Genomic DNA, 24057 nt, shown 5'->3' with positions numbered 1-24057 from the left:
CTCCCTCGTCTCCTGGGTCCAGGAGGTTCCCAGAGCAGGGATCCTGGGTCCAAAGGATGTGTTCTGCTCCCATCTCTTCCCAGTGGTGGTAAGGTCCCCTCTGTCTGCCTCTGGGATGGCTCATTTTAAGCCTCGAAGGATGGCAAGACTGATGGCTGCGTTTGCTTGGGGGAGGGAAATCCATCAGGCTGCAGCTTTGATCTGGGTTTTGGATTTCAGCAGCCCATCTAGTATCCTTTTTTTGTTTAGGAGGAGGGGGGAATCTTGACAGCATTTGAGTAGAGGTGCCTTTCAGAACCAGAGGACATAGGGGGAAAATAAGCTTTGCTCATAGTCTCTGGCTGAATGGCCATTATAGAAGATCCCTTCATTTCATTTAAACATCGTTTTATTGATGAAGAAGCTGAGATACAAAGGGGCTAAATTATGAGGTAGGCTATTGATTCCAGAGCCCAAATTGCCCATTTCTGTCTCATTAGATTGCTCATTTTTTCTTGTTGCCTTGGTTCCCCCACTCTTCCTGCACACCTTGAGAACTTGAGTGCAATATCCTAATGCCTGATCAGCACGATTCCTTAAGTTTCTCCAGGCCTGTCTCATCCAGAAGGTCCCTAGATTACACGAACGTTTGTGCTTGACTACTAACCTAAAGGTTGGCGGCTGGAATCCACCCAGTGGAAGACAGGCCAATCTGCTTATGCAAAGGTAACAGCCAAGAAAACTCTGTGGAGCAGTTCTACTCTGTAACACATGGGGTGGCCGTGAGCCGACTCCATTGACAACAGGGTTTGTTTTGGTTTTTGGTCTCATCCAGAGGAGGCTGGGCCCTGAGCAGGACTGTCTCTCCAAGACAGCTACAGTTCGGTGCTTGTGTGAAGCAGCCCCATTCCTGAGTAGGGAGGAGTCGGCAAAAGAGAAACCCTAACGCGGAGCACCTTTAGACGTGCTTAACTTTGCTCAGGGAGGGGCAGCCAAGAGAGCTTCTAAAGCGCAGTCCAGTTCAGAATGGCGATTACACCCGTGTGCGAGGCGGTTTAAGGAAGGGAGGCGCGAAGCGCTGGAGGTAGCGGCCCTGTGCCTCGCTCGTTTCTCCCTGGGCCTAGAGAGAGAGATGGTCTTTCAGAAGTGCACCCTGCACTTCCTCAGGGTAGACGGGGGTAACGCTCACTGATTCTCCTGGCGCCCTACACGGGGGAGAGTTTCGGTTGCATACGTGTACCACCGAGAGAGGGAGTTTGCGTGATGTACGTGACCCCTGGGGGTGCACCGCCCCATCCCATCGCGCCGGACCCCGCCCGGAGACACGCCTGAGCCCCACCCCGCCCCGCCCGTGAGGAGCCTACGCGGGACCTCCGCCCCCTCCCCCCACCGGCGCGGTCCCCGCCGCGCGACTTCCGCCGTTCCCCGCCCCCTCGCCTCTGGGGCTGCCCTTGTCGCTGCCTGACCGGAGGCCCGGCAGCGTCTGTCTTCCCAGCCCCCGCAGACGGACAGAGGCATCCTACCCGGGGGGCGGGGGTACCCTCGGTCCACGAGGACGCTGCGGAGCAGGTTGGAGTGGGCGGCGGGCGGCGCGGCGGGGACAGGCGCAGTAGACAGCCCCGGGGGCAGCGGCGGGGTCCTGGTGGGGGTAGGACAGGGTTGCGGCGGGCGGAACGGTGTCTCCTTCACTTCGCCCTCCAGCCACGGCAGCTGCAGCCCGACTTTAAGCAAGTCTAGCGGCCTCAGCTGCGAACCGAGCGGCGCGGCGGCCCCTTCAGGAGAACATCAGGTACCGACACACCTGCCTTAGACCGACCCGGGGGCCTAGGCCACGGCGGACAAGCAGGAGGACTGAGGCGGACTCGGGGTCGGCCTTGGCTCCCTAAGATGGCCGCGCTGTCCTGCGGCTCCTTGCTCCTCTTGTCTGGGACCCCCCCTCCTGACCCCTTGACCCACTTCTAACCCCAGCTGACCGCACTTCTTGTCCCTCCCGCAGATCACCCGCGGCCTCGCCATGGCGACCTCCGGGCAGAGCTGCGTGCGGCGTAAGTAGAGCACTGATCTCTGCCGCATGGGTCGGGGGTGTCCGGGGAGTCGGAGCGTATCTCACAAAATACTGCAAACCCCTTTCCCATCTCTCCAAGGACTTGGAAATGCAGCCCTTTTTGGTAGCCAGTGCACTGTCTGACTACTCTGGTTCTGCGGAGAAGCGGCTGGGCTACTGGATTTCTGGATGGAGGGGCCCGGGGAGTTGGGCTGTGCCTGCATTCACCTTCAGTTTTTGGATGTGTGTTTGACGAATTCAAAAGCATAACATTATAAATCGTTAGATTCTGCCTTTGAAGGAATCGATCCGTTTTCTAGAGGAAGTAGTAGTCCCTCTCATGAGAGCGCAAGGTCATTACTTGTGCTCTTAAGGGCGTGGACGTGCTTTGTAGAATGAATGAGCGGCGTGAGGAGCTCTGATTGCTTTCCCTTAAGCCGCACTGCATTAGCTGAGTACTTGAGTGTCATCATTGTGTTTAAAGTGCCATTTGATAGTTGATGTAGACACTTGAGTGAAACATAGATGGCCATGTTTTTTGTAAACTCTAGTATTTAAGTGCCTCTCGTTAAGTTCCCTTTTTTTCCCACTCCAGAATGTTGGTTTTGACCTCAGTAAGAATATTAAGGGATATTTCGAGAGAGGGCCTAGTTTTGGTTTTAATCTCATTTGGTTAAATTATCCCATCCCAGTGATTTTTGGTAGATGCATTTCTGTTTGATTGTACTAGTCCAGTCCTTGGAAGTGAGGCTATAGGCACTGTAAATTTAGGCATAGAAAGTTTGTTTTTCTATTTTGGAGAGAATTTCCCAGCTTCCTATAGCCACTTACTGTGGTTGTCCATTTTAGAAATAAGCTTTTGATAGTAATATGTTTTCTGGATCTTTAGAGTACAGTAGCTCCTGGTGGCATCCAAAACACAATTCCAACTAGTTGAACTGCTTAAATTTAAAGATCACCAGTTCGTCATGTTCTTGAACAGAAGGTAAGGGAACAAGAACATTAACACTGGAATATTTCTTCCTACCAGCAATGTGCATTCCTCCATCATATGCTGACCTTGGCAAAGCTGCCAGAGATATTTTCAACAAAGGATTTGGTAAGAACTTTAAAAAAAAAAAAAAAGTGAAAATGTATGTTTGGATCACCTAGGGAAATTAAATTAATAATCTCACCATACTAAATATCTTGTTGTATTCTTCTGTTAGAGACACTCTAGATTTCTGTTAAATTAGTGTAACTATCTCCATCCTCCTCTATCTCAGCTTTCCACATTTTTTCAAACTGTAGTTCAAGAATTCTTTTAAAGGGAAAAAATTTGCTTTTATTTTCTCCAGTTATAACTTAAGCGTTGGTTGACTAGAGTTACGTATTACCCTTCAAAAAGTTAAGGGGCTTTTCAAGTGAACTTGGGTTTTTCTTCTTGAAAATTTTGTTCTACATAATCCTTGGCCCCTCTTCAGATTATTGGAGATATTCCTTTGGAGTAAATGTCCTAAATGTCTATATTATAATAAACTATTAACTATTCTGAGATTTCACTTGAACTGATTTTCTGATCTGATATTTAGGTTTAAAAATGGTTTGAAAGCACTTTGTTGTTGTTGCCAACTGTACACCAAAACACAAGGCAAAGCTGCATAGATGATCTGCCCTTTACAACTCAGTTTATAGAGCACAGATCCTCAGTGTTTCCATTTATGTATTTTGTATATACGTACATTTTTATTTCTTTCTGAATATGTGGAATCTTTTTTCTATATGTGTATACTCAACTGTTGGTTTGCGTCTTTTATACAAAAGAATCATTTTGTTATCTTTTATTCTCTACTTGTTGAAGGTTTTGGGTTGGTGAAACTGGATGTAAAAACAAAGTCATGCAGTGGAGTGGTGAGTATTAGAGATCTCATAAGTTCTGCTGTGCCTTTATGTAATTTTTCAACCTATAAAGTAGTCTTAGTTTTACCTTCAAGAGGAAGAAATAGTTAATTTTGTTTGAAGGGGGCTAAATGTAGCATGATTTATTTTGGCGTGTAGGAGTTTTGACTTTCATGTGGTCTTTTGCCGCATATTACTTACTATGTATGCATAAGGAACCCAGGAAAGACACTAGTCATGTGAGACTCTTGTTTACTTAGTAAGATTACAAGCTAGAAGGCAGAGAACCTGTTACACACTTTTTTATAACCCTCTTTTCTCAAGCCTGTTAGAATTCTGGGCTTAACAGTTTCAGTAACTTCTCAAGTGTACTAATCATTTATAAAATGGCCATATTCTAACAGTCCTCCATGGGGAAAATTTCTCATGTATTTGTTAATGTAAGTAATTCTGTTTTGAATATTTTAAGAGATTAATATTTTGGTATTTGGGTTTCTTGAACCTTTCTAAGAAACTTCTACAAAGAGGGTGAAGTAAAATTTAATTTTGTGAAATTTTTTCTACTTAAAAATTTTTGTTTTGTGATTATTTTGGATGGGGTGGGTGGGTAGGGTTTGTGCATATAGAATATGATTGGTTATTTTTACAAATGCCTGCTGTAGTCGTTAACTTCTTTAGTGTATGTAATTGGTATTAACTAAATTCGTTATGTTGTAGTTTCTTAATACCTAGACTTGTTGGGTGACTGGGATTTTATATTGGTCATATCTGCCATTAGGTTTCTTTGGTTTGAAAGAAAGCCTGGATGACTGACTTAAGATAATAGGTTACAGAGCAGTGATTTGCTATTTGTTTTTTTGTGTACCCACTCTTAATATGTTGAGGTTCCTTATAAACGTTTGCTGAGTATTTGTTGGAACACAAAAGTCCTTGAAAAAAAAAACAAGAAGACAATTCTTGTGTTTAAAAAGCTTGCTTTCTAGGGAACAATCAGAAGCATGTCACATACTAGATTGTTTGGAAGGAAAGGCTTATGTGGGCAGGGGTAGTTAGGGTAAGTTTTATGGAAGTAGGTTTAAGATAATGAGGAATGTATAGGATGAGCTGGGTTAGATGTAGTATGTTTTTGTGTCCATTTAATTTGTTTAATTCAACAAGCCTGGTGCTGACCTATTATATGTACCTGCTCCCGAGTAAGTCCCATTGATTCCGGCGTCTGTTCTCACCTGAACTGCAGAGATGTCTACATCCTCCAGAATGTATGTTGGAAATCAGAATGTCTGGTGATAGAGGGAAGAATGTAAGCTCAACCAGTGGTGTCCACTGGCTCAGTTCTGGTCCCACAGTATGATCTTCTTGGCTTTGTGTTTTGAGAGTTCCTTGGCATGTGCATAGGCTGACTGTTGGTCTGTGGGCTGATGGATGGCAGTGGGTGGGGCCTCAAGAGTCATTAATCAGTGTCACTCAGGATTTAAAATAGCTGCTCATAGACCTTTGCCATTCAGAGTGTCTAATAGAAGAACATGCTCCCTATATATTGTTTTAATGATGCCTTTCCTTTGGTGTAGTCCAATTTAATCTACGAGTGGTAGGCTTCATAATTGCAGCTCAAGAAATCGAGACTCAGAAAAGTTAACTGTCTTCCTCAGTGTCATTCATGTAGTAAATGACAGAATCACAGTTGGACTCCTAATTTTATGTCCAGTATTCTTTCCTAACATAACCCTGTAAACCTGTGCCGATGAGTTGATTCTGACTCATAGTGACCCTATAGAACAGGGTAGAACTGCCCCATAGCGTTTCCAAGAAACACCTGGTGGATTTGAACTGCTGACCTTTTTGTTAGCAGCCGTAGCACTTAACCACTACGCCACCAGGGTTTCCTAACATAACCCAGTGCCTTTTAATATGTGTACTGAGTGCCCAGCATTGACTTGAAATTCCTATTAATGAAATCATCTAATTTCAGGAGGTTATATATAGGACCTAAGGATTTGAATCTGTTTAACTGCAGAGCAGCAGTTCTACAGATGCTCTATTTTCTAAGCAAATTGGTTTTTTCCCTATTGATAGTTTATTTTTCCTCACCTTGTAGGTATGACAATTCATGGTCGAAGTTCCCGCCTGTATTTACTATTTCAAATTAGCTGTTTTCTTTAGACTTGGCTTTCCAGTGGCCAGAGCATAGCCATTGTTAGCAGACAAACTGAATCAGAACTCTTCAGAAGGGTTTTGAGTACTTACCTTGGAAGATTTCAGTTGCGTGCCTCTATACTGAACTCTGTAAGACAAGATTATTAGATTTTTGGATTATTATAAGCAAACTTCAAATTTCAGATAAGCCCTCCCCTTGTCATCCCGTGCTTTTAGTTAGTACGCAATTAGGGATTGCAGATCATTTATATTTGCTACAAACATAAGGTTATGTAAAGTGCTTCATATCCCTGTATGAAATTTTTTCCTACTGATATCTATTATATATAATATAGTTTTATGTTATGCTTGATAAAACCCAGGTATAGAGTAAATATGTAAATCCCTCCCGCAACTTTTTGTATGAAACGAAAGCTGATAAAGACTATTTTATCTCAAAAGCAGAGTATTAGGATTACCAACAATTTTTAAAAAAAATCTTGTTCATGGCCTAGGTTATTACTGTGTGGTGCTTTCTCTTTAAGAATTTTCAGGTAATTTTTCATAATACAGTATCAGTTACAGATTCTGATTTTGAATGGTGGTATCTGTGATTAACCATAGTGACTTATTTAGTGTTTTATTCATTATCAGGTAGATTGGACTCTATGCCAGAACATCTTTTTTCTTTCCCATTGATTTTTGAATGCCAAATGAAATTGCCTTAGCGGATGTTTCCTTTACAGGTAGTAGCAATTGATATTGTTAGGGATTAGAAAAGGTGTGCAGTTTGTTCATTTGGCAGTTAGCTACAGGTTAACATGATTGATTGGATGGAAATGTCAGCTGTCCGTAGATGGCAGTCAGTTCCTTGAAGGCTAATTTGTTACTTTCTCATATATGCTTGGAGAGTAGCAGTAGCAGGCGGAGGAATATTTAGGAAACAGGAAAAGGAGATTAGTGAAACGACCAAATATTTCATGGGGGTGGTTGGTTGTTTTTAAGTTAGGCAGTGGATTCTTCTAGGCTTAGGAGAAATTTCATGAAGTTAATTATTGTCTTGTTAGGAATTCTCAACATCTGGTTCATCTAATACAGACACTGGTAAAGTTACTGGGACCTTGGAGACCAAATATAAATGGTGTGAGTATGGTCTGACTTTCACAGAAAAATGGAACACTGATAACACTCTGGGAACAGAAATCGCAATCGAAGACCAGGTAACACTGTGAAAAGGTGCATTCGTTTTTAAATTGTTTCATTGTTGTATATCAAAAAGGAAAGAAAGCTGAAAACAAATCTTTTTCTTACAAAATAGATTTGTCAAGGTTTGAAACTGACATTTGATACCACCTTCTCACCAAACACAGGGTAAGCGGGTACATTTTTGTGCTTTACATTTAAAGCATTTGTGTCCGTATGTTTAGGAAAGATGCACATTTATTATTCAGTAGCTTATTCAGCTGCCTTCTGGTGGCAAGTCTCTGTTTCCACCTTCGGAGTACTACGGTTGATATTGTTGGCTTGCTTTCAAATATTGGTCTCTTCATTGTGGCACTAACCTGAGTAATGAACCTATTTCTAAGGGACTTTTTTTGTGACTGATTGTCCGTTCTGCAAAGCAGCCGTCCTATGATGGTAGCAGTTCAGTTACCCCACGTTCCCTTGTCTTTTAGTTCATTGAGCTGTTTTTCCCCTGTGATTGTGCTGCTGCTGCTTTTCCTCCCAGTTGTACTGTATTCATTTACATCTGTTTTGTGCCTGCTATGCAGAAGTTGTGCATGTAAATCTTTCCCACTGACATCAGTTTTAAGGCATTTTGTTCTTTTCCAGAAAGAAAAGTGGTAAAATCAAGTCTTCCTATAAGAGGGAGTGTATAAACCTTGGCTGTGATGTTGACTTTGATTTTGCTGGACCTGCAATCCATGGTTCAGCTGTCTTTGGTTATGAGGGCTGGCTTGCTGGTTACCAGATGACCTTTGACAGTGCCAAATCAAAGCTGACAAGGAATAACTTTGCAGTGGGCTACAGGACTGGGGACTTCCAGCTACACACTAATGTGTAAGTATTCCTTCATAGGATTTTGTGATATAGGACCTCAGGATAGTATTTGATGTCTCATTATCTCTTACTAATCTAGTTACAACCCAAAGGATTTCTCTTAACATCAAAACATTTCTAGTGTACCCTTGGAAAGTGTTTAGTAAAAAAATGCTATTCTGACTTTTGGTGCTAAGAGAGCAAATGTTCACTTCATGTGAGGCTTGATGTGTTTTTGGATTTTTAGAAGAGGCCAAGATGTTGCCAAATGCTACCTCTGCATTTATTTGACTTAATTATCTGTGATGTTTGGGGTGCTGATATTTGATAGGATTTCCCAAAATATATTCTTACCTAACCCAAAAAGAAAGATGTATATACATAATAAACACACACACACACACACCCACACCCACACACCCCAAAAAAACCAAACCCACTGCTGTCAAGTCGGTTCCAACTCATAGTGACTCTACAGGACAGAGTAGAACTGCCCCATAGAGTTTACAAGGCTGTAAATCTTTACAGAGGTAGACCACCCCATCTTTCTCCTGTGGAGTGGCTGGTGGTTTGAACCACAGACCTTTCAGTTAGCAGCTGAGCGCTTAACCACTGTGCCGCCAGGGATCCTTTTGTACGTACATACATACGTAAAATAAAGGACCTCTAAAAATTGTTTTTCTCTTTACAAAAATAACACATGGTAAATACAGAAAAGTACAAAGACGACGAAAATTTCCTGTAATCCTACCACCTGCTATGTAATCTTTGTTAATGTTTCGATGTTTCACTTTTCTGTATATATGTATGGAGGGAACAACTTCCAAGCTTTCAGGGGAACACTAAAGACCCACGTGATTAGTGGTTTTTATTTCAGTGCACATGTGCAATATCAGCCTAATGCCTTAGAATTGATTACATTGTCTAGTCCACATTTACTAATTTAAAATATCTTACAGCAATGATGGGACAGAATTTGGAGGGTCAATTTATCAGAAAGTATGTGAAGATCTTGACACTTCAGTAAACCTGGCTTGGACATCAGGTACCAACTGCACTCGTTTTGGCATTGCCGCTAAGTATCAGTTGGATCCCACTGCTTCCATTTCTGTGAGTACTGCTTTGGGCTTAGAATGGGGCATTTGGTTGTTGGAATTAATCTTCGGGTATATTGATTTGTGTTGAAAATTTGAGCTGTGATTCAAACAGTTCCCTGTTTACAGAGGGATTGGGATTAGAGTTTGGAATGCTTCTTTTTCTATTAGAGGTTTGAGAATGCTGCTTTTTCTATTAGAGGTTTGACTTGGCAGGCCAGGCCGCAAGAGCTTGTTTAACCTCAAAAACTGCCCAATTGCTGATAACCTGGGCCCCAGCTTGTCTAAGCCCAGGGGAAACAAGTGTTTTGGGTCCTGGGCAGTTCTTTCTGTGTTGTGGTTTACAAAATATCTTTAGATTTGATCAGAGAGCTCAGTGGGGCATGTCATTTTGCAAATGAAGAAACTGAAGCTGACAGAGGGCAAGGACTTACCCCACTACTCGGGAGGGAGCCAGGACTGGTGCCATGTTTTTTTATTTCAGTCCTGTCTAGGGTGACCAGCTCATCCTGCTTTGCCCAGGGCTGCCCTCATTTTAGCACTGAGAGTCCTGCGTCTAGGAAAACTCCCCGGTCATTGGTGGCTCATGAAGACTTGGCTTTAGTACTAGGTGAATCCATGTGCCATTTATGACTTGGCTATATAGTTATACATTTCTTTCTCTGGACTGGGCTGTTTCGATGTTTACACATTATAAGAATATAGAAATCACATTTCCAAATTTGTTTTGATCCCAGAAGCCCCCATCTTGGGCACACCCTAGTCCTGTCCTTATGCTCTTTGTGTTATTTCTTCCTCTAGTCATAGTGGGTTAGGGCTGGAGGGGGTGCAGTGTCAGCCTGTAGAGGAGGGGCTGGCTCCAGTTTCAGGCAGATCGGTAGCTGTCTGTGTGTCAGTTGCTTATAGGTCAGGGACTGCCTGTACTGGGAATGAAAGAAAGTTAAACCATCCGTAGTTACTTCTGTTACATAAAGTAATCTTCATTCCAGAGGACAATATATTTTGATAATTTAGGCAGTTAAGTTTTAGCCACATTCTTGTTTTATCTTAGCATAGTTTTAATCAGAACTAGATGCACCCGGAAGATTTTCCCATTGGCAAGGCAGTGATTCATTTACTTTTTCCTTCTTTGTGTCTAACAGCACTGAAGCAATAAAAATCCCAGGATTCACTCAGCACACTATTCTCTAAGCACACTGTTCTCTGATCACTAAATTGCTCTTCTTTTCAAGTATATGTCTGTGCCACCATCACAGGTTTAATGCTAGCAGAAGACTGCACTCTTAGCTCCTAGCAGTTCATAGTCTAAAATGGGAAGGCAGCTTGGGACCTGTGTGTCATTGACTCCTGGAGATTAGTTTGAAAACATATCTAGCATTTCCTACCTCATTAGTGCTGATGTTGCCCCAATCCACCAGCACCCAGAAGCATCTGTTAATCCCCTAAAAGCCTCATAGTTTCATGGTTGAGTCCTACTCTAAAATAATTGGAATTTGTATCCAAGTATCTAAGGTTCTTAATTTGTTGGGTACAAGATGACCACTATTGGGGCATTTCTTCCTTAGAAGAGTCATGTGGTCATCAGTGACTCATGAAGCCTTGGTTTTAGTGCCAAATCAATACATGTGCTATTTATGATTTTCCTGTACAGTTATATGATTTCTTTATCTGGATTGGACTGTTTGTTTGATTATTACACATTACAAAAGAGTATAGAGATCAAATCATTTCCAAATCTGTACATTTTTAACCATGGCGCTCAAAATGCTGAGGCCGAGGCATTTAAGAGGTGACCCAGTAAAGCTGTCTGATTAGGCCACCTAGGCCCCTTTGTAGAGGCCCCCATTTACAGCCGTAAGTCTCTGCTGTGGCTTACTGATGTTAGTGGTGGTAGAGAACAGAGCTAGAAGGAGTTTCTCTTTATCGTATCTTGCTCTTCAGAGTTCCTTTCAGCACTTAAAGGTCTATGACTAAGTCTTATAATATTAGGACTGTACGAGGAAAGCAGGGGCCTGAACTGGTAAAGGATACCCCATTGAAATCTTCTCCCAAGGACAGTCTTGCTACAATCAGGACTCAGTGGCACTGAGAGGTATAAGAATGTGAGGTAAAGGATTTTTAGTTCCTCTTTGGAGGAAGCCCTTGTCATTTGGAGATTAACATTCATGGTTTTGATTCTTTAGGAAGAACTCTAAAAGTAGTGCGGTGTGTGTCTAACTCACAAATTTAAACTTGACAGCTCACACGTTGAGCCTGGAGTGTGCCTGTCACTTAGCTAGTGAGCCTGTTGGACTTCCTGTCAGCCATATTTTGGTTTGGGTTTGTTGTGCTAGACTGGATTCAGCAAGGATGGTTTTTATGGGAGTGCTGAGGTTCTGGTGCTGTGTGGACAGTTTGGGGTCTGTGGCTATCTAGAGTATTGTGTCCTACTAACAATTTGATTTTGAGTTGAATGGGTAAGAACTGAATGGTACCTGGTTTTTGTTTGGCTTAATACACAATATTAAATTTTATTATCTCACATATGAATAAGAAAGCTGAACACTTCGTAATTTCACCGTAGGGGAAATGTGCAGGGGATTTGTCTCTCCATTAAAAAATTTTTCATAACAGTTGTTTTTGCATTTTATTTTAGGCAAAAGTCAACAATTCTAGTTTAATTGGAGTGGGCTATACGCAGACTCTGAGGCCTGGTGAGTACACTTAAATAAGATTTGTGTTGCTAGTGCTTTAAAAATTATTTTTATTTTCTCAGCTTATTTTGTGAACCTTTTAAGCATACAGAAGAGTTGAAAAAAATACAGTCAACACCCATTTCCTTTTTGCCATGTTATTTTTCCTTTCCTGTTTTTTTTTGGGGGAGGTGGGCCATTTGGAAGTAAGTGGCAGCTGTCATGACACTCCCTCTCAATGCTTCAGCCTTCATCTCCTAAGAATAAGGATGTTCTCCTGCATAATCACAGTGTTGCTATCACACCTAAGAAAGTGAACAGTAATTCCATAATACTGTTTAATATCCACTCCTTATTCAGTTTCCTCACTCTTACTTGAAGTGTCTAGTGGTAGTTTTTATTTCTCCAGAGTTTACTCATTGCTTTTTGTTATCTGTCTCTATTGTCTTTCCTCTTTTCTGGAGCAGTACTTCAACTTCATTGTGCACGTGACTTACCTGGGGAGTCTTGTTGAAGTGCAGATTCTGACCCACTAGGTCTGGTGCTGAGTTTTGCATTTCTAACAAGCTCCCAGGTGGTGGATGCCACTGTTGCTCTTTCTTGGACCAACCACCCTTTGAACAGCAAGGTTTAAAAGCGATTGGGACTTTTCTCTTCTCCAAATAGGGATCCTCCCCCCACCCCCAAACTTTTTATTTTGACTATTTCGAAACGTAAAGAAAAGGTGAAAGAATAGTACAGTGATCACCCATGCTCCTTTCCCCTACACTTGCTAGTCATTTAACATTTTGCCACAATTTGTTTTATTTCTGTGTCTATACACATAGGCTTTATTCATTTTTTTACTTTTTAAAAATTATTTAAATACATGTTTTGTAGACATGTCAACACATCAGCCCTAGCTAGCATGCACATCCTAAGACATTCTTCTGTATAACCACCATACCATTGTCACATCTAAGAAAATTAACATTAATAATACCTAGTGCAGAGCCCTGGTCGTGCAGTGGTTAAGTGCTCAGCTGCTAACCAAAATGGTCTGTGGTTCGAACCCCCTAGCCATTCCATAGGAGAAAGATGTGGCAGTCTGCTTCCCTAAAGATTACAACCTTGGAAACCCTATGGAGCATTTCTGCTCTGTTCTATTAGGGTCTCTATGAGTCAGCCTTGACTCAACAGCAGTGGGTTTGCTTTAATGTGTAGTTTATATTCAGATTTTCCCAAAATGTCTCTATTGTAGTTTTTCATAGCCAATCACGATTCACACATGGCATTTGATTATGTCTATTTTAGTCTGGATACAATATATTGAATGTTCTTATATTTTCTAGAGCATTTTGAGTTTATCACTAACATATTTATGCTGTGACTTGGTACGTTACCTAGGATATGGTGCCTTTCCAACTGAGTTGTGGATTCTCCTGGCATTTGGCATTCTGTCTGGTATCCCAGATATTTCCAGGTGCTCTCTGGGGACTGGCACTAGTAGATCAGTCGACAGGCTGAGGAAAAGCGACAGGCACGTTCTGGGGTGATTATTAGAGAAGACTGCAGATTCTCCTAAAGTGTTTGGGTCACATGATGTTGTCTGTTTTTGTTACAGGTGTGAAGCTTACACTGTCTGCTCTGGTAGACGGGAAGAGCATTAATGCTGGAGGCCACAAACTTGGGCTTGCCCTGGAGTTGGAGGCTTAATCCAGCTGAAGAGACCTCTGGGAATGGATATCAGAAGATTTGGCCTTAATATATTTCCATTGTGACCAGCAGGCTTTTTTTCCCCCAAGAAGGTGATCAGAACAAAGGATGATCTAAACAAGAGCTGTATTTTAAGTATTTAGACAGTTACTTGTTAGCTGGTTTCTAGTTGAATTGGTTATCTATACAGTTACTAGTGCTGCAGACGTGCAGTCACCTATACATTATTTAAATGTATTTAACTGTTAAATGCGCAACCCACCAATAATGAAATAGACCTTTATGAAAACTGTGCAATTGTGTGCATGTTTGTTTTTATGTTCCTTTTAACATTTGATATTGCCATTGAATGAGATGGATCAGTGGATGTTTTAAGATGAGGTCAAAAATTTTTGTTAAATTCAACCATCATTAGAAATACTTTTGGTATCCCGAAACATTACAAATTATGAATAAAACAAGTATACATAATTATGACTCCACGTATTTGCAGAATTATAAATTTGCCAGGTAGGGTCCAGTCTCCCTGGTATCTAGTGAGTATTTTTTTCTTGTGAGCATTTTGCTCTTTACCTATAATGTGCCACAGAGTCAGTCTGCGTTCCCCAAGTAATTCCATAAGCTTTTTTAGACTCTTAATAAAATAAAAGGATACATGCCTTTATATAATTCTTCAATTTGTAAGTTCATGCAAAATTACATTTTATCATTGTTAACTCTAGAAAGGCTTGGAGAGTAAATCGAGAAAGGAAAATAAAGGCGTGGTGCTGCTGCTGTTGATAAGTGGGGAGATGTCCTAGGCCCAGGTTGGGTGAGACGGGACTAGATGGAGGGAATTGACATAAGGTGTAGTCAGTGTCAGTAACCAGCGGGACTGAGAGGGGAGTGTATGGGCACCAGTGAGAGGTCATTACTCATTTCCTTCCAGGCAGACACTGGACTGAAAAGCTTGGCCTAGGTAGGAGACCAGAGGCACCCCGTTCAGGCTCTTTGGCCATTGGCCTTCATCTGGAGTGAAGACTTGGGCACAAATGATAGGAATTAATGATAAGTGATTTTTGGGTGGAAAAGTAGAAAAGTTTTTTGATGGGAGAACACAGTTTGGAAGGTATGATCAGAGGTTTGAGAAGGGGGAGGGAATTATTCAACAAATCCATACTGCTAGACCCTCAGTACAGTTTGATGTTTGAGAGAGAACAATACAAGAGTCCAGTAAACTTTGGGAATCATCACCTAAGAAAAGATAGATGCTCAGAATTTCCAGGTGGAGAATAATGCGATGAGAGATTGATTAGACCCCACGCAAGCCCTCCACACAGGTGGACCAGAGGCATAAATGCCCCTCCTTGTCCCATGGTGTTTGTCCTAAGGAACTGGATGGAATGGCCCACATGAATCAGAAGATTGGTTCTCCTTAAGGCCCGCCACAGACACACATGACTTAGGGGGAGTATTTTGGAATTTGAACCAATTTAAATCAATCTGTTGCAAGGTAACGAAGAAAATAGAGAAACAGATTCTGCAAGCTAGGTGTGAAAGCAACTCTTGTACTCAGGTACAGAAAAGTGTGGAAGCCCTGGCCAGTGGACATCACCTCTGTGGACCAGGCCATTTGACCTAGATCTGAGGACCTCAGTGTTGAGTATATTTTCTGCTGTCCCCCGTGAGGTCCTGGAGGGAGATAAGACAGCTCTCACGAACTGCTTTTGGTGCAAGGCAGGGAGGACACCTGCTCACAGAGGCTACAGACGCAAGCCCTTTGGATGGCCTGCTGTACCTTAGATAATGGGGTGGCCCTCCCTCATGCTGAGGTTTACACCTGAAGGGCTGGAGTTCACCTGGTCCAGTACTCGGGACTAAGTGCGGCTTTCTGTTAAGAGGTGGCACAGTGAGCTACCAGTTTGTTGAGGAACTAATTCACCCATGTGTATCCTAACACCCTTTCATGAGTTTGGGGGAGAGGATTGATGGTGGGCCTTTAGGATTGTCCATAACCCAAGGCATATCCCAGGAGCTATGAGATCGTGAAAGTCACCAGTTGTGGGCTCATGCTGCTCCTGGGCTTGCTTGCAGTAGCCTCCAGGTGCACTTCCACTACCCAGGTCTAACCAAAAACCAAGTCCGTTGCCGTCAAGTCGGTTCTAACTCGTGGCAACCCCATGTGTTATGGAGTAGAACTGCTCCACAGGGTTTTCTTGGCTGTAATCTTTATGGAAGCAGATTGCCAGGCCTTTTTAATGCAGTGCTGCTAGGCATGTCTTCCAGGTGCCAACCTTTGTTAGCAGTCGAGCATTGTGCCACTGAGGGACCTTTCAGACCTAACCAGGGGTGGCAAAACCTACTTGTATTTCAGGCTGATGCCATTTCTGCCTGAGTTAGTGGAAAGAATGCAGTATCTGAACCTGACCTTCATCTGTGACATTCAGATTAAAATATTCGGATGGTAGTGCTCATGGAGATGTAAATGAGAAACAAAGCACCTGGTATGAAGGTGCTCAATAAAGCCTGGTTCCCTCTCCACCTCCCCTCGTGGACAATGATGCTGGAAAGCCTAAGACTGTTATCATCCTCTGGGGAACTTGCTAATAATGGCCATATTGATGGTCTGCTACCTATATGCACCTGCTTCACACCTCCCTGGCCAGTGATCTCAACCAGCCCCTCTCCTTCCAGGATGTCAGGAGGAGGGCAGAAAACATACTCAAGTCAGGTCCTCCAGTCTAGGTCAAGTGGCCTGATTCTCAGAGGTGATGTCCACTGTAGAGGTGAGGCTGAGATGACAGTTCTGTGAAAACTCGGGCAAACTGCCAGCAGAACCAGCACAGCCTACAGTACACGACATACCTGATCCCCCACAGGGCCTCTTCCTGTTGTCAGATCTGGCATCCCTGCCAGTCCTAGCTGCACTGAACAGGAACTTCACCTCCCCCTTTATAGAGAGATGTAGGAGGGAGACCCTACATCCAGCCCTCAGATCCCGTGGAGTGGAGGCAAACTCGAGAAACTGGGGTCTCTGCCCACTGGATGTGGCTGGGCCAATTATAACTTGTCAAAGCCCCTCGGTGGCACAAATGGTTAAACCCTCAACTACTAGCCAAAAGGCTGGGAGTTCTAACCCACCCAGAGGCACAGCGGGAGGCAGGCCTGGCGATTTGTTTCTGACACAGCCTTGGAAACCCTATGGAGCAATTCTACTCTTTACACATGGGGTGGCCATGAGTTAGAATCCACTGGACGGCAACTAACAACATGGGGGGTGGGCGGGAGGGATGAACATCTGTGACCTCAAGGCCACCTTTTGCTCAAGAAGCTGCCTGCATTAGGCCTTCTCTCCCCCACTTCAGTGCCATATACGGAGGCTCGGGAGATAATGTGTCCCAGACCCCACTTTATTGGTTTAAAATTCAGGGCGGATGGCCGGTGTCCCAAGTCCTTTCCCTCGAGGTCATTCTCTAGGGGCCAGCCCTAGATCTTGAAGGCCAAGGTGAGGCCGTCACCCAGGGGCAGGAGACTGATGTGGACTCTTGCGTCCCGCAGGATACGCTCGTTCAGGTTTCGCACGCATTGGGCCACCATGTCCCTCTGCTGAGGCCGCAACACCTCTCCGTGCCACAGGACCTGCGTTGGGGCCGGCATAGACAGGGGTGGAGCCAACCAGGCTGTGGAAGGCGGGGCCTCAGGACCGGATCCGAGAAAGCCTGGGAACCCCGGCTTGGGTACTCACAGGAAGGTACAGGGTGGGCTTTGGGACAAGGAGGAGGGGCGTAGGGAGGGGCCAAGGGAAACGACGGGGATCCAGCCTGGAGAGGGTCCTTTCTCCCCCGCCTCTTCCCTTACACTAGGGATGGCGAGAACACCTCCGGGTCGCAGCAGCTGCAGGCACCGCTCGTAGTAGGCAGCGCAGTTTTCCTTGTCCGCGTCCACCACCGCTACGTCGAAGGTGCCGGCTTCGCCCGCAGCCAGGAGTTCATCTTTCAGAGGTGGAAGGGGAGGGGGGCAGATGCGGTTGAGTCCGAAGCGCAGACCCTAGTCGCCCTGCCAGCCGGCCCAGGCGCTGTGATGGACGGCACCAGGCTGGGGCCGGCCCCTAGGGACTTCCACCTCGAGGGTGCCTGGCCTGCCACTATGACGTGGCTGAATACCATGAGGCCGGGTGGCGAGAGGGGGCTGTCAGCGCCCAAGCTCTTTAACCCCCTTCCCCTCCTGCTCCCCCACCCCCGCAGACCTGGCCACTAGCTCGCGCCTCAGTGTCCCCACTTGGGAAATGGAGCCAAGGCCCTTCCAGCTCCAGGACTCACTCAGAGTCTCCAGCGCGGGCTGCAACTGAAGGTCGATCTTGTGCTCCTCCTCAGCCTGCAGAAGGAGGGGGCACACAATGAGGCAGGGTTCCAGGAGCCCAACGGGGGCATCAAGTGTGTGGAATACTCACCTGCCTCCACAAGGGCCGCCCCAGCTCCGGGGGACCCGGGTCCACCTCGCAGGTCACCACGCGTCCCGCCGGGGGCAGCGCCAGGGCCAGTGCCAGTGCCGAGTAGCCCGTGAAAGTGCCTGGGGACGGTGCATGGACAGGCTCATACCAGGGTGGGGGGCGGTCCAGTGACCCTGTCCCCCAGTAATTCCCATCACATGCACCCCTACCTAGGTCCAGCGCCTTCTTGGCCTTGATGAGCCGCGCCAGGTTGGCCAGAAGCTGGGCCTGCTCACAGGTCATCATGGAATCCCCCTGCGGTTGCTCCAGGGTCAGCTGTGTGTGGAAAGAGGGGGTTGCACCTGCCCAGCCAGTCACCCACCCACGTCCCAGGTTCTGAAGCCCCCCAGGGGCGCGGCTGTGGGCGTGGCCGGTGAGGGGGACAGGTCCTCAGTGACCACCCACCGCGCCCAGCCCGGGAAACCAGGAAGCCCAGAGAGGGCCACAGTCCAGCCCAAGGTCGCCCGGCCACGTGGGGCCCGCCAGGCCCAAGGTCAATCCCAGTTCTCGCCCCGGCCCTGCTGACCAGCCGCAGGTTCCGCAACGCCGGGTGCTCCCGCATGGAGCGGCTCAACAGGTACTGCCAAAGGGGGCTGTCCTCTGGGGGCAGCAGGCGCTTCTCTGGCCGGGACTGCCATGGGGGGTACCGCCTCCCTGCGGAGGAGAGGGAGACGGCAGTCCTAGGTCACGGTCTGGGCCTCCGGAGCGCCAGGGGTTAACCTCAGCCCCACCAGCCCGGCGAATTCGAGTGCTCTGTTCCTGCGCCCTCCCACCGCGCCCGCTCCGCCCCGCCCCGCCCGCGGGAGCTCTGGCCGGGGTCCCGCAGGCCCGGCCGTGCTCACCCAGGAAGAGGCCGGTGGCGAAGGCAGCTCCCAGTGCGGCCGAGCCCAGGGCCAGCGCAGTGGGCACAGAGAACCGGGGCACGGGCTGGGTCATGGCGCGGGCAGGAGGCGGCAGCGGCCAGGTCACGTGCATCGGGGCCTCGGGGACCGGAGTTGGACCCGCCAACCCGCGGGGCTCCGCCCTGTCCGGGCACGACCAGCGGAGCCGCGGCCTCGGTCGCCATCTCGTGGCGGTACACCCTCTCTGCAGGGCCCGCCCGAGCGAGCCGAGAGCCATCTGGTGGCTGCTCGCGGAACTGCGCCCAAGGCGGGAAGCCCGCCCTGTATTGAGGGTCTGGGTTCTCCCGCCTGGCGCCCGTGGTCTAGGGGCCTGGATCATGGCAGACTGATCTTGTATTCCTCCAGACTATGCTTCTTCTTCTCGCCACCATTTCTTCTGAGGCCCCTGGGGCAAATGTGGATGGGGGAAGGCGTCAGGATAGTAACGAGTAGAACAATTAAAGGAGCCTCCGAGAGGCACTGAGAGAATCAGGCCGCCGCGGGGAGGTGCACAAGGGTATCAGGTTGAAAGAGAGAAGGACCTGGTCGGGGGACTCGGCCCAGAAGTGGGACTCAGGAGTACTGGGACGGGTCTGGTTGAGGGGGCGGTTAGAATCCTGCCCTTGGGTGCCAGACGGATAGGGGTGTGGATCTGGGGTGCATCAGTCTCTCTGAGCCTCAGTTGCCTCTATGTAAAATGGAGACCACAGTCCCTACTGTAAATGGCACCAGATCCCAGAGCCTGGCACACAGTAGGTGCTCAATAAATGGCAACTGCTGTTTTGACCATAGGTTGTAGTGAAGACGTCTTGGGGAGGGTTGGAGAGGCCTCCTGGTGGAGCTGGGGACACTGTCTCGTGAGCGTTGATTACCTACTGTGTGCCACACCCTGGGGGAGGGCAAAGACACTGCCCCGATTTATATTCTTAGTGAAGCTCACAGTCTGGCTTCGGAGACAACAGGATGCACAGAAATGGTGAGCAACCCAAGCATCACCATTCCCTCGTCTGTAAAACGGGGTTGATAATAGTCCTGACCTCCCAGGGTTCTGTGGGGATTAAATGAGAAGATCAGGTGAAGGACAGGCCTGGCACTTAGTGGTCTATAAATGTTACATTAAAAAGGATTCAAAGTCCAGAGGGCCGAAGGGCATCCGCTGCTGCTCTGCAGACTAAGGAGTCCAGTTAGTAATGACCTTGGACAGACCTTGAGCTCCATGAGTGAAGCCTAGAGGTAGGCTTGTTAGGGGGTCAGTGAGAGAAGGGCTTTGCTGAGGCTGAAAGCCAGAGTGAGCTGGAGAGAAACTTGGACATTGGGCGGATCACAGCTGCTGGAATCCTGGGGCCTTGGGGCGGGGGGTGGGGGGGGGGATGGGCCATAGGGGGAGGTTGAGGTCTGGGGCCAGGCTCCCAGCCTTCAGCCAGAGGCAGGGTCTGAGACTGACCCTTTGACTAGTCAGCCAGCTTCCTCCAGGCCCCTGTGACAGGGAGGGCCTGGGTATTGGGTGGGCTCCAGTAGACCCCCGGACACTTTTCCAGCTTGTCCAGGTTCTGCTTGAGGAGAAGCTCATTCCTCTTTACCCTTTGACCCTCTGCAGCCTGCTGCCCTGTAAATGTCTCTCTGACCTGTGAGCCCCATTCCCCAGGGTAAGGACTGAGGCTGCTGCTGTCTCCTCCCCTAGGGCTGAGTACACAGGAGGTGCTACATAAATGCTCTCTGAATAGTTTTCTGTAAAAGCTTCTATGCTCCTTGTTGCCAGCGTACCAGCCTACAACAGTAAAATTAGTAATGGTTGTTGTTAGCTGCCTTGGAGTTGACCCCCCTCTCCCTCATCAACCTAGTGGAGTAGTGGTTAAGAGCTTGGCTGCTAACCAAGAAGTCAGCAGTTCGAATCCACCAGGTGCTCCTTGGAAACCCTATGAGGCAGTTCCACTCTGTCCGATAGGGTCGCTATAAGTCGGAATCGACTCGACAGCAACAGGATCCCCCCTCACGGTGATCCCATGCACAATGGAACAAAACACTGGTCAGTCCTGTGTCATCCCCATGATTGGTTGCGGATCAGACCGTATTAATCCATAGGATTTTCTTTTTATAATTTATTTTATTTTTGTTGTTGAGAATATACACAGCAGAACACACACCAATTCAACAGTTTCTACATGTACAATTCAGTGACACTGATTACATTCTTTGAGTTGTGCAACCATTCTCACCCTCCTTTTCTGAGTTGTTCCTCCTCTATTAACATAAACTCACTGCCCCGTAAGTTTTCTATCTAATCTTTCGAGTTGCTGTTGTCAGTTTGATCCTATATAAACATCTTAAAAGAGCACAATGCTCAAGGCAGACATTCTTTACTAGTTAAGATAAACTATTGCTTGGTTTTAAGACTTCAGGGGATACTTTGCATTTAAGGTTTAGAGAGTATCTCAGGGCAATAGTTTCAGGGGTTCATCCAGCCTCTATGGCTCCAGACAATTTAGAGTCCATGAGAATTTGAAATTCTGTTGTGCATTTTCCTCCTTTTGATCAGGATTCTTCTATGGAATGTTTCATCAAAATGTTCAATAATGGTAGCCAGGCGCCTTCCAGTTCTTCTGGTCTCATGGGAGAGGAGGTAGTTGTTCATGGAGGCAATTAGCCTCACTTTCCATCCTCCTCCTATTCCTTTCTCTCCTTCTTCCTCTGTTGCTCCAGGTGAATAGAAACCAATTGTTGTACCTTGGATGGCTGCTTGCAATCTTTTAAGACCCCAGGCACTATGCAACAAACAGGGAGGTAGAACAGAAGCACTAAACATGTTATTAGGCCTATTAACTGGGATGTTCCATGATATCATGATCCTAAACCTCCATACCAAGGAACCGAATCCCATGAGGTGTTTGGTTGTACATAAGTAACCTCAGCAGCTACTCTTTTTTTCTTTTTGTCATTGTTGTAAATATGTCTGTCACACAGCTTTTGCCAATTCAACTTTTTACAGGTGGACAACTTATTGACAGCAAGTACATTAATCAGCTGTGCAGCCCTACCCTTAACTGATGCAATTTTTCTCTCACCATAAAGCAAAACTCAGTCCTCCATAGCAATGATCCTCCCTTTCCCCCTCCCGCCCGCCAGGTAACCACTAATAAACTTTGGTCTCTGTACACTTGCCTGTTTCTGTCTTTTTATATGAGGGAAGTCATACACTATTTGTCCTTTTCTGATTGACTTATTTCACTTAGCATAATGTCTTCAAGTTCCATCCATATTGTAGCATGTATCAAGACTCTGAAACTTGCTCTTGAATGTAAAGTAGCTAAAGCAAATGGAAGAAATGATGAAGTAAAAGAGCTGCACAGAAGATTTCAAAGAGCAGCTGGAGAAGACAAAGTAAAGTATTATAATGAAATGTGCAAAGACCTGGCGTTAGAAAACCAAAAGGGAAGAACATACTCGGGGCATTTCTCAAGTTACAAGAATTGAAGACAAAATTCAAGCTGCAAGTTGCAATATTGAAAGATTCTATAAAAATGGACCCCTGGTGGCACAGTGGTTAAGAACTCGGCTGCTAACCAAAAGATCAGCAGTTCAAATTCACTAGCCGCTCCTTGGAAACCCAATGGGGGCAGTTCTACTCTGTCCTATAAGGTTGCTATGAGTTGGAATTGACTCAGTGGTAACGGATTATAGGTAAAATATTGAATGACACAGAAAGCATCAAAAGAAGATAAAAGGAATACACAGAGTCACTGTACCAAAGAGAATTGGTTAATGTTCAACCATGTGTGGAGGTAGCATATGATCAAGAACTGATGGTATTGAAGGAAGAAGCCCAAGCTGCACTGAAGGCATTGGCGAAAAACAAGGCTCCAGGAATTGATGTAATACCAACTGAGATGTTTCAATGAACGAATGCAAAGCTGGACTCACTCATTTGTCTTTGCCAAGAAATTTGGAAGACCTGGCCAACTGACTGGAAGAGATCCATATTCTTGCCTATTGTAAAGAAAGGTGATCCAACAGAAAGCGGACATTATCAAACAATATCATTAATATTACACGCAAGTAGAATTTTGCTGAAGTTAATTCAAAAATGCTTGCAGCAGTACATTGACAGGGAATTGCCAGAAAATCAAACTGGATTCAGAAGAGGACGTGGAATGAGAAATACCATTGCTGATGTCAGATGAATCTTGGCTGAAAGCAGAGAATACCAGAAAGATGTTTACCTGTGTTTTATTGACTATGTAAAGGCATTCAACTGTGTGGGTCATAACAAATTACGGATAACATAGCGAAGAATATAAATTCCAGAACACTTAATTGTACTCAGGCAGAACCTGTACATAGACCAAGAGGCAGTCATTTGAACAGAACAAGGGTATACTATGTGGTTTAAAGTCAGGAAAGATGTGTGTTAGGGTTGTATCCTTTCACCATACTTATTCAATCTGTATGCTGAGTAAATAATTCGAGAAGCTGGACTACATGAAGAAGAACATGACATCAGGATTGGAGGAAGACTCATTAACAACCTGCATTACGCAGATGACACAACTTTGTCTGCTGAAAGTGAAGGGGACTTGAAGCACTTACTGATGAAGATCAAAGACCACAGCCTTCAGTATGGATTACAACTCAACATAATGAAAACAAAAATCCTCACAACTGGACCAATAAGCAACATCATGATAAACAGAGAAAAGATTGAAGTAGTCAAGGATTTTATTTTGCTTGAATCCACCGTGGTGGTGCAGTGGTTAAGAGCTCAGCTGCTATCCAAAAGGTTGACAGTTCGAATCCACCAGCTGCTCCTTGGAACCCTTATGGGGCAGTTCTACTCTGTCCTTCAGGGTCGCTATGAGTCGGAATCGACTTGGTGGCAACAGGTTTGGTTCTTTGGTTTTTTTTGGATCCACAATCAGCAGCACCCATGGAAGCAGCAGTCGAGAAATCCAACGATGTATTGCATTGGGCAAATCTGCTGCAGAAGGCCTCTTTAAAGCGTTAAAAAGCAAAGATGTCACTTTGAGGACTAAGGTGCACCTGACCCAAGCCATGGTATTTTCAATTGCCTCATATGCATGCGAAAGCTAGACAATGAATAAGGAAGACCAAAGAAGAATTGATGCCTTTAAATTATGGTATTGGCAAAGAATATTGAATAGACCATGGACTGCCAGAA

General features: G+C 45.7%; 2 protein-coding genes across 2 annotated transcripts; one reads left to right on the top strand and one right to left on the bottom strand.

Annotated features, from left to right (window-relative positions):
* Positions 1-1638: 1638 nt before the first annotated feature.
* VDAC2 (voltage dependent anion channel 2) lies at positions 1639-14006 on the top strand. The gene is made up of 10 exons (XM_004383197.2): positions 1639-1768; positions 1976-2024; positions 3054-3122; positions 3864-3913; positions 7102-7254; positions 7353-7405; positions 7868-8095; positions 9034-9184; positions 11804-11861; positions 13444-14006. Exons 2-10 carry the CDS (start codon positions 1994-1996, stop codon positions 13533-13535), a joined length of 885 nt encoding a protein of 294 aa, XP_004383254.1. The 5' UTR covers positions 1639-1768; positions 1976-1993; the 3' UTR covers positions 13536-14006.
* A 2900-nt stretch (positions 14007-16906) lies between these two features.
* COMTD1 (catechol-O-methyltransferase domain containing 1) lies at positions 16907-18978 on the bottom strand. The gene is made up of 7 exons (XM_004383196.2): positions 18846-18978; positions 18530-18657; positions 18174-18279; positions 17965-18083; positions 17834-17888; positions 17373-17506; positions 16907-17153 (listed from the first exon to the last, which is right to left on the bottom strand). Exons 1-7 carry the CDS (start codon positions 18976-18978, stop codon positions 17001-17003), a joined length of 828 nt encoding a protein of 275 aa, XP_004383253.2. The 3' UTR covers positions 16907-17000.
* Positions 18979-24057: the final 5079 nt, after the last annotated feature.

Source organism: Trichechus manatus, unplaced genomic scaffold (assembly GCF_000243295.1).
Source record: "Trichechus manatus latirostris isolate Lorelei unplaced genomic scaffold, TriManLat1.0 scaffold00106, whole genome shotgun sequence".
Lineage (NCBI taxonomy): Eukaryota > Metazoa > Chordata > Mammalia > Sirenia > Trichechidae > Trichechus > Trichechus manatus.
The sequence above is the reverse complement of the archived record's forward strand: the minus strand, read 5'-3'. Positions and strand labels throughout refer to the sequence as shown.

Bases quoted from the DNA above. Each gene is read 5' to 3' on its own strand.
- VDAC2 (XM_004383197.2), top strand. From the start codon at position 1,994: ATGGCGACCTCCGGGCAGAGCTGCGTGCGGC. The intron at 8,096-9,033 runs GTAAGTATTCCT...AATATCTTACAG, and splicing joins TTCCAGCTACACACTAATGT to CAATGATGGGACAGAATTTG. The intron at 11,862-13,443 runs GTGAGTACACTT...TTTTTGTTACAG, and splicing joins TACGCAGACTCTGAGGCCTG to GTGTGAAGCTTACACTGTCT.
- COMTD1 (XM_004383196.2), bottom strand. From the start codon at position 18,978: ATGCACGTGACCTGGCCGCTGCCGCCTCCTGCCCGCGCCATGACCCAG. The intron at 18,084-18,173 runs GTAGGGGTGCAT...CACCGTCCCCAG, and splicing joins CAAGAAGGCGCTGGACCTAG to GCACTTTCACGGGCTACTCG. The intron at 17,154-17,372 runs GTAAGGGAAGAG...GCCCCAACGCAG, and splicing joins GTGTTCTCGCCATCCCTAGT to GTCCTGTGGCACGGAGAGGT.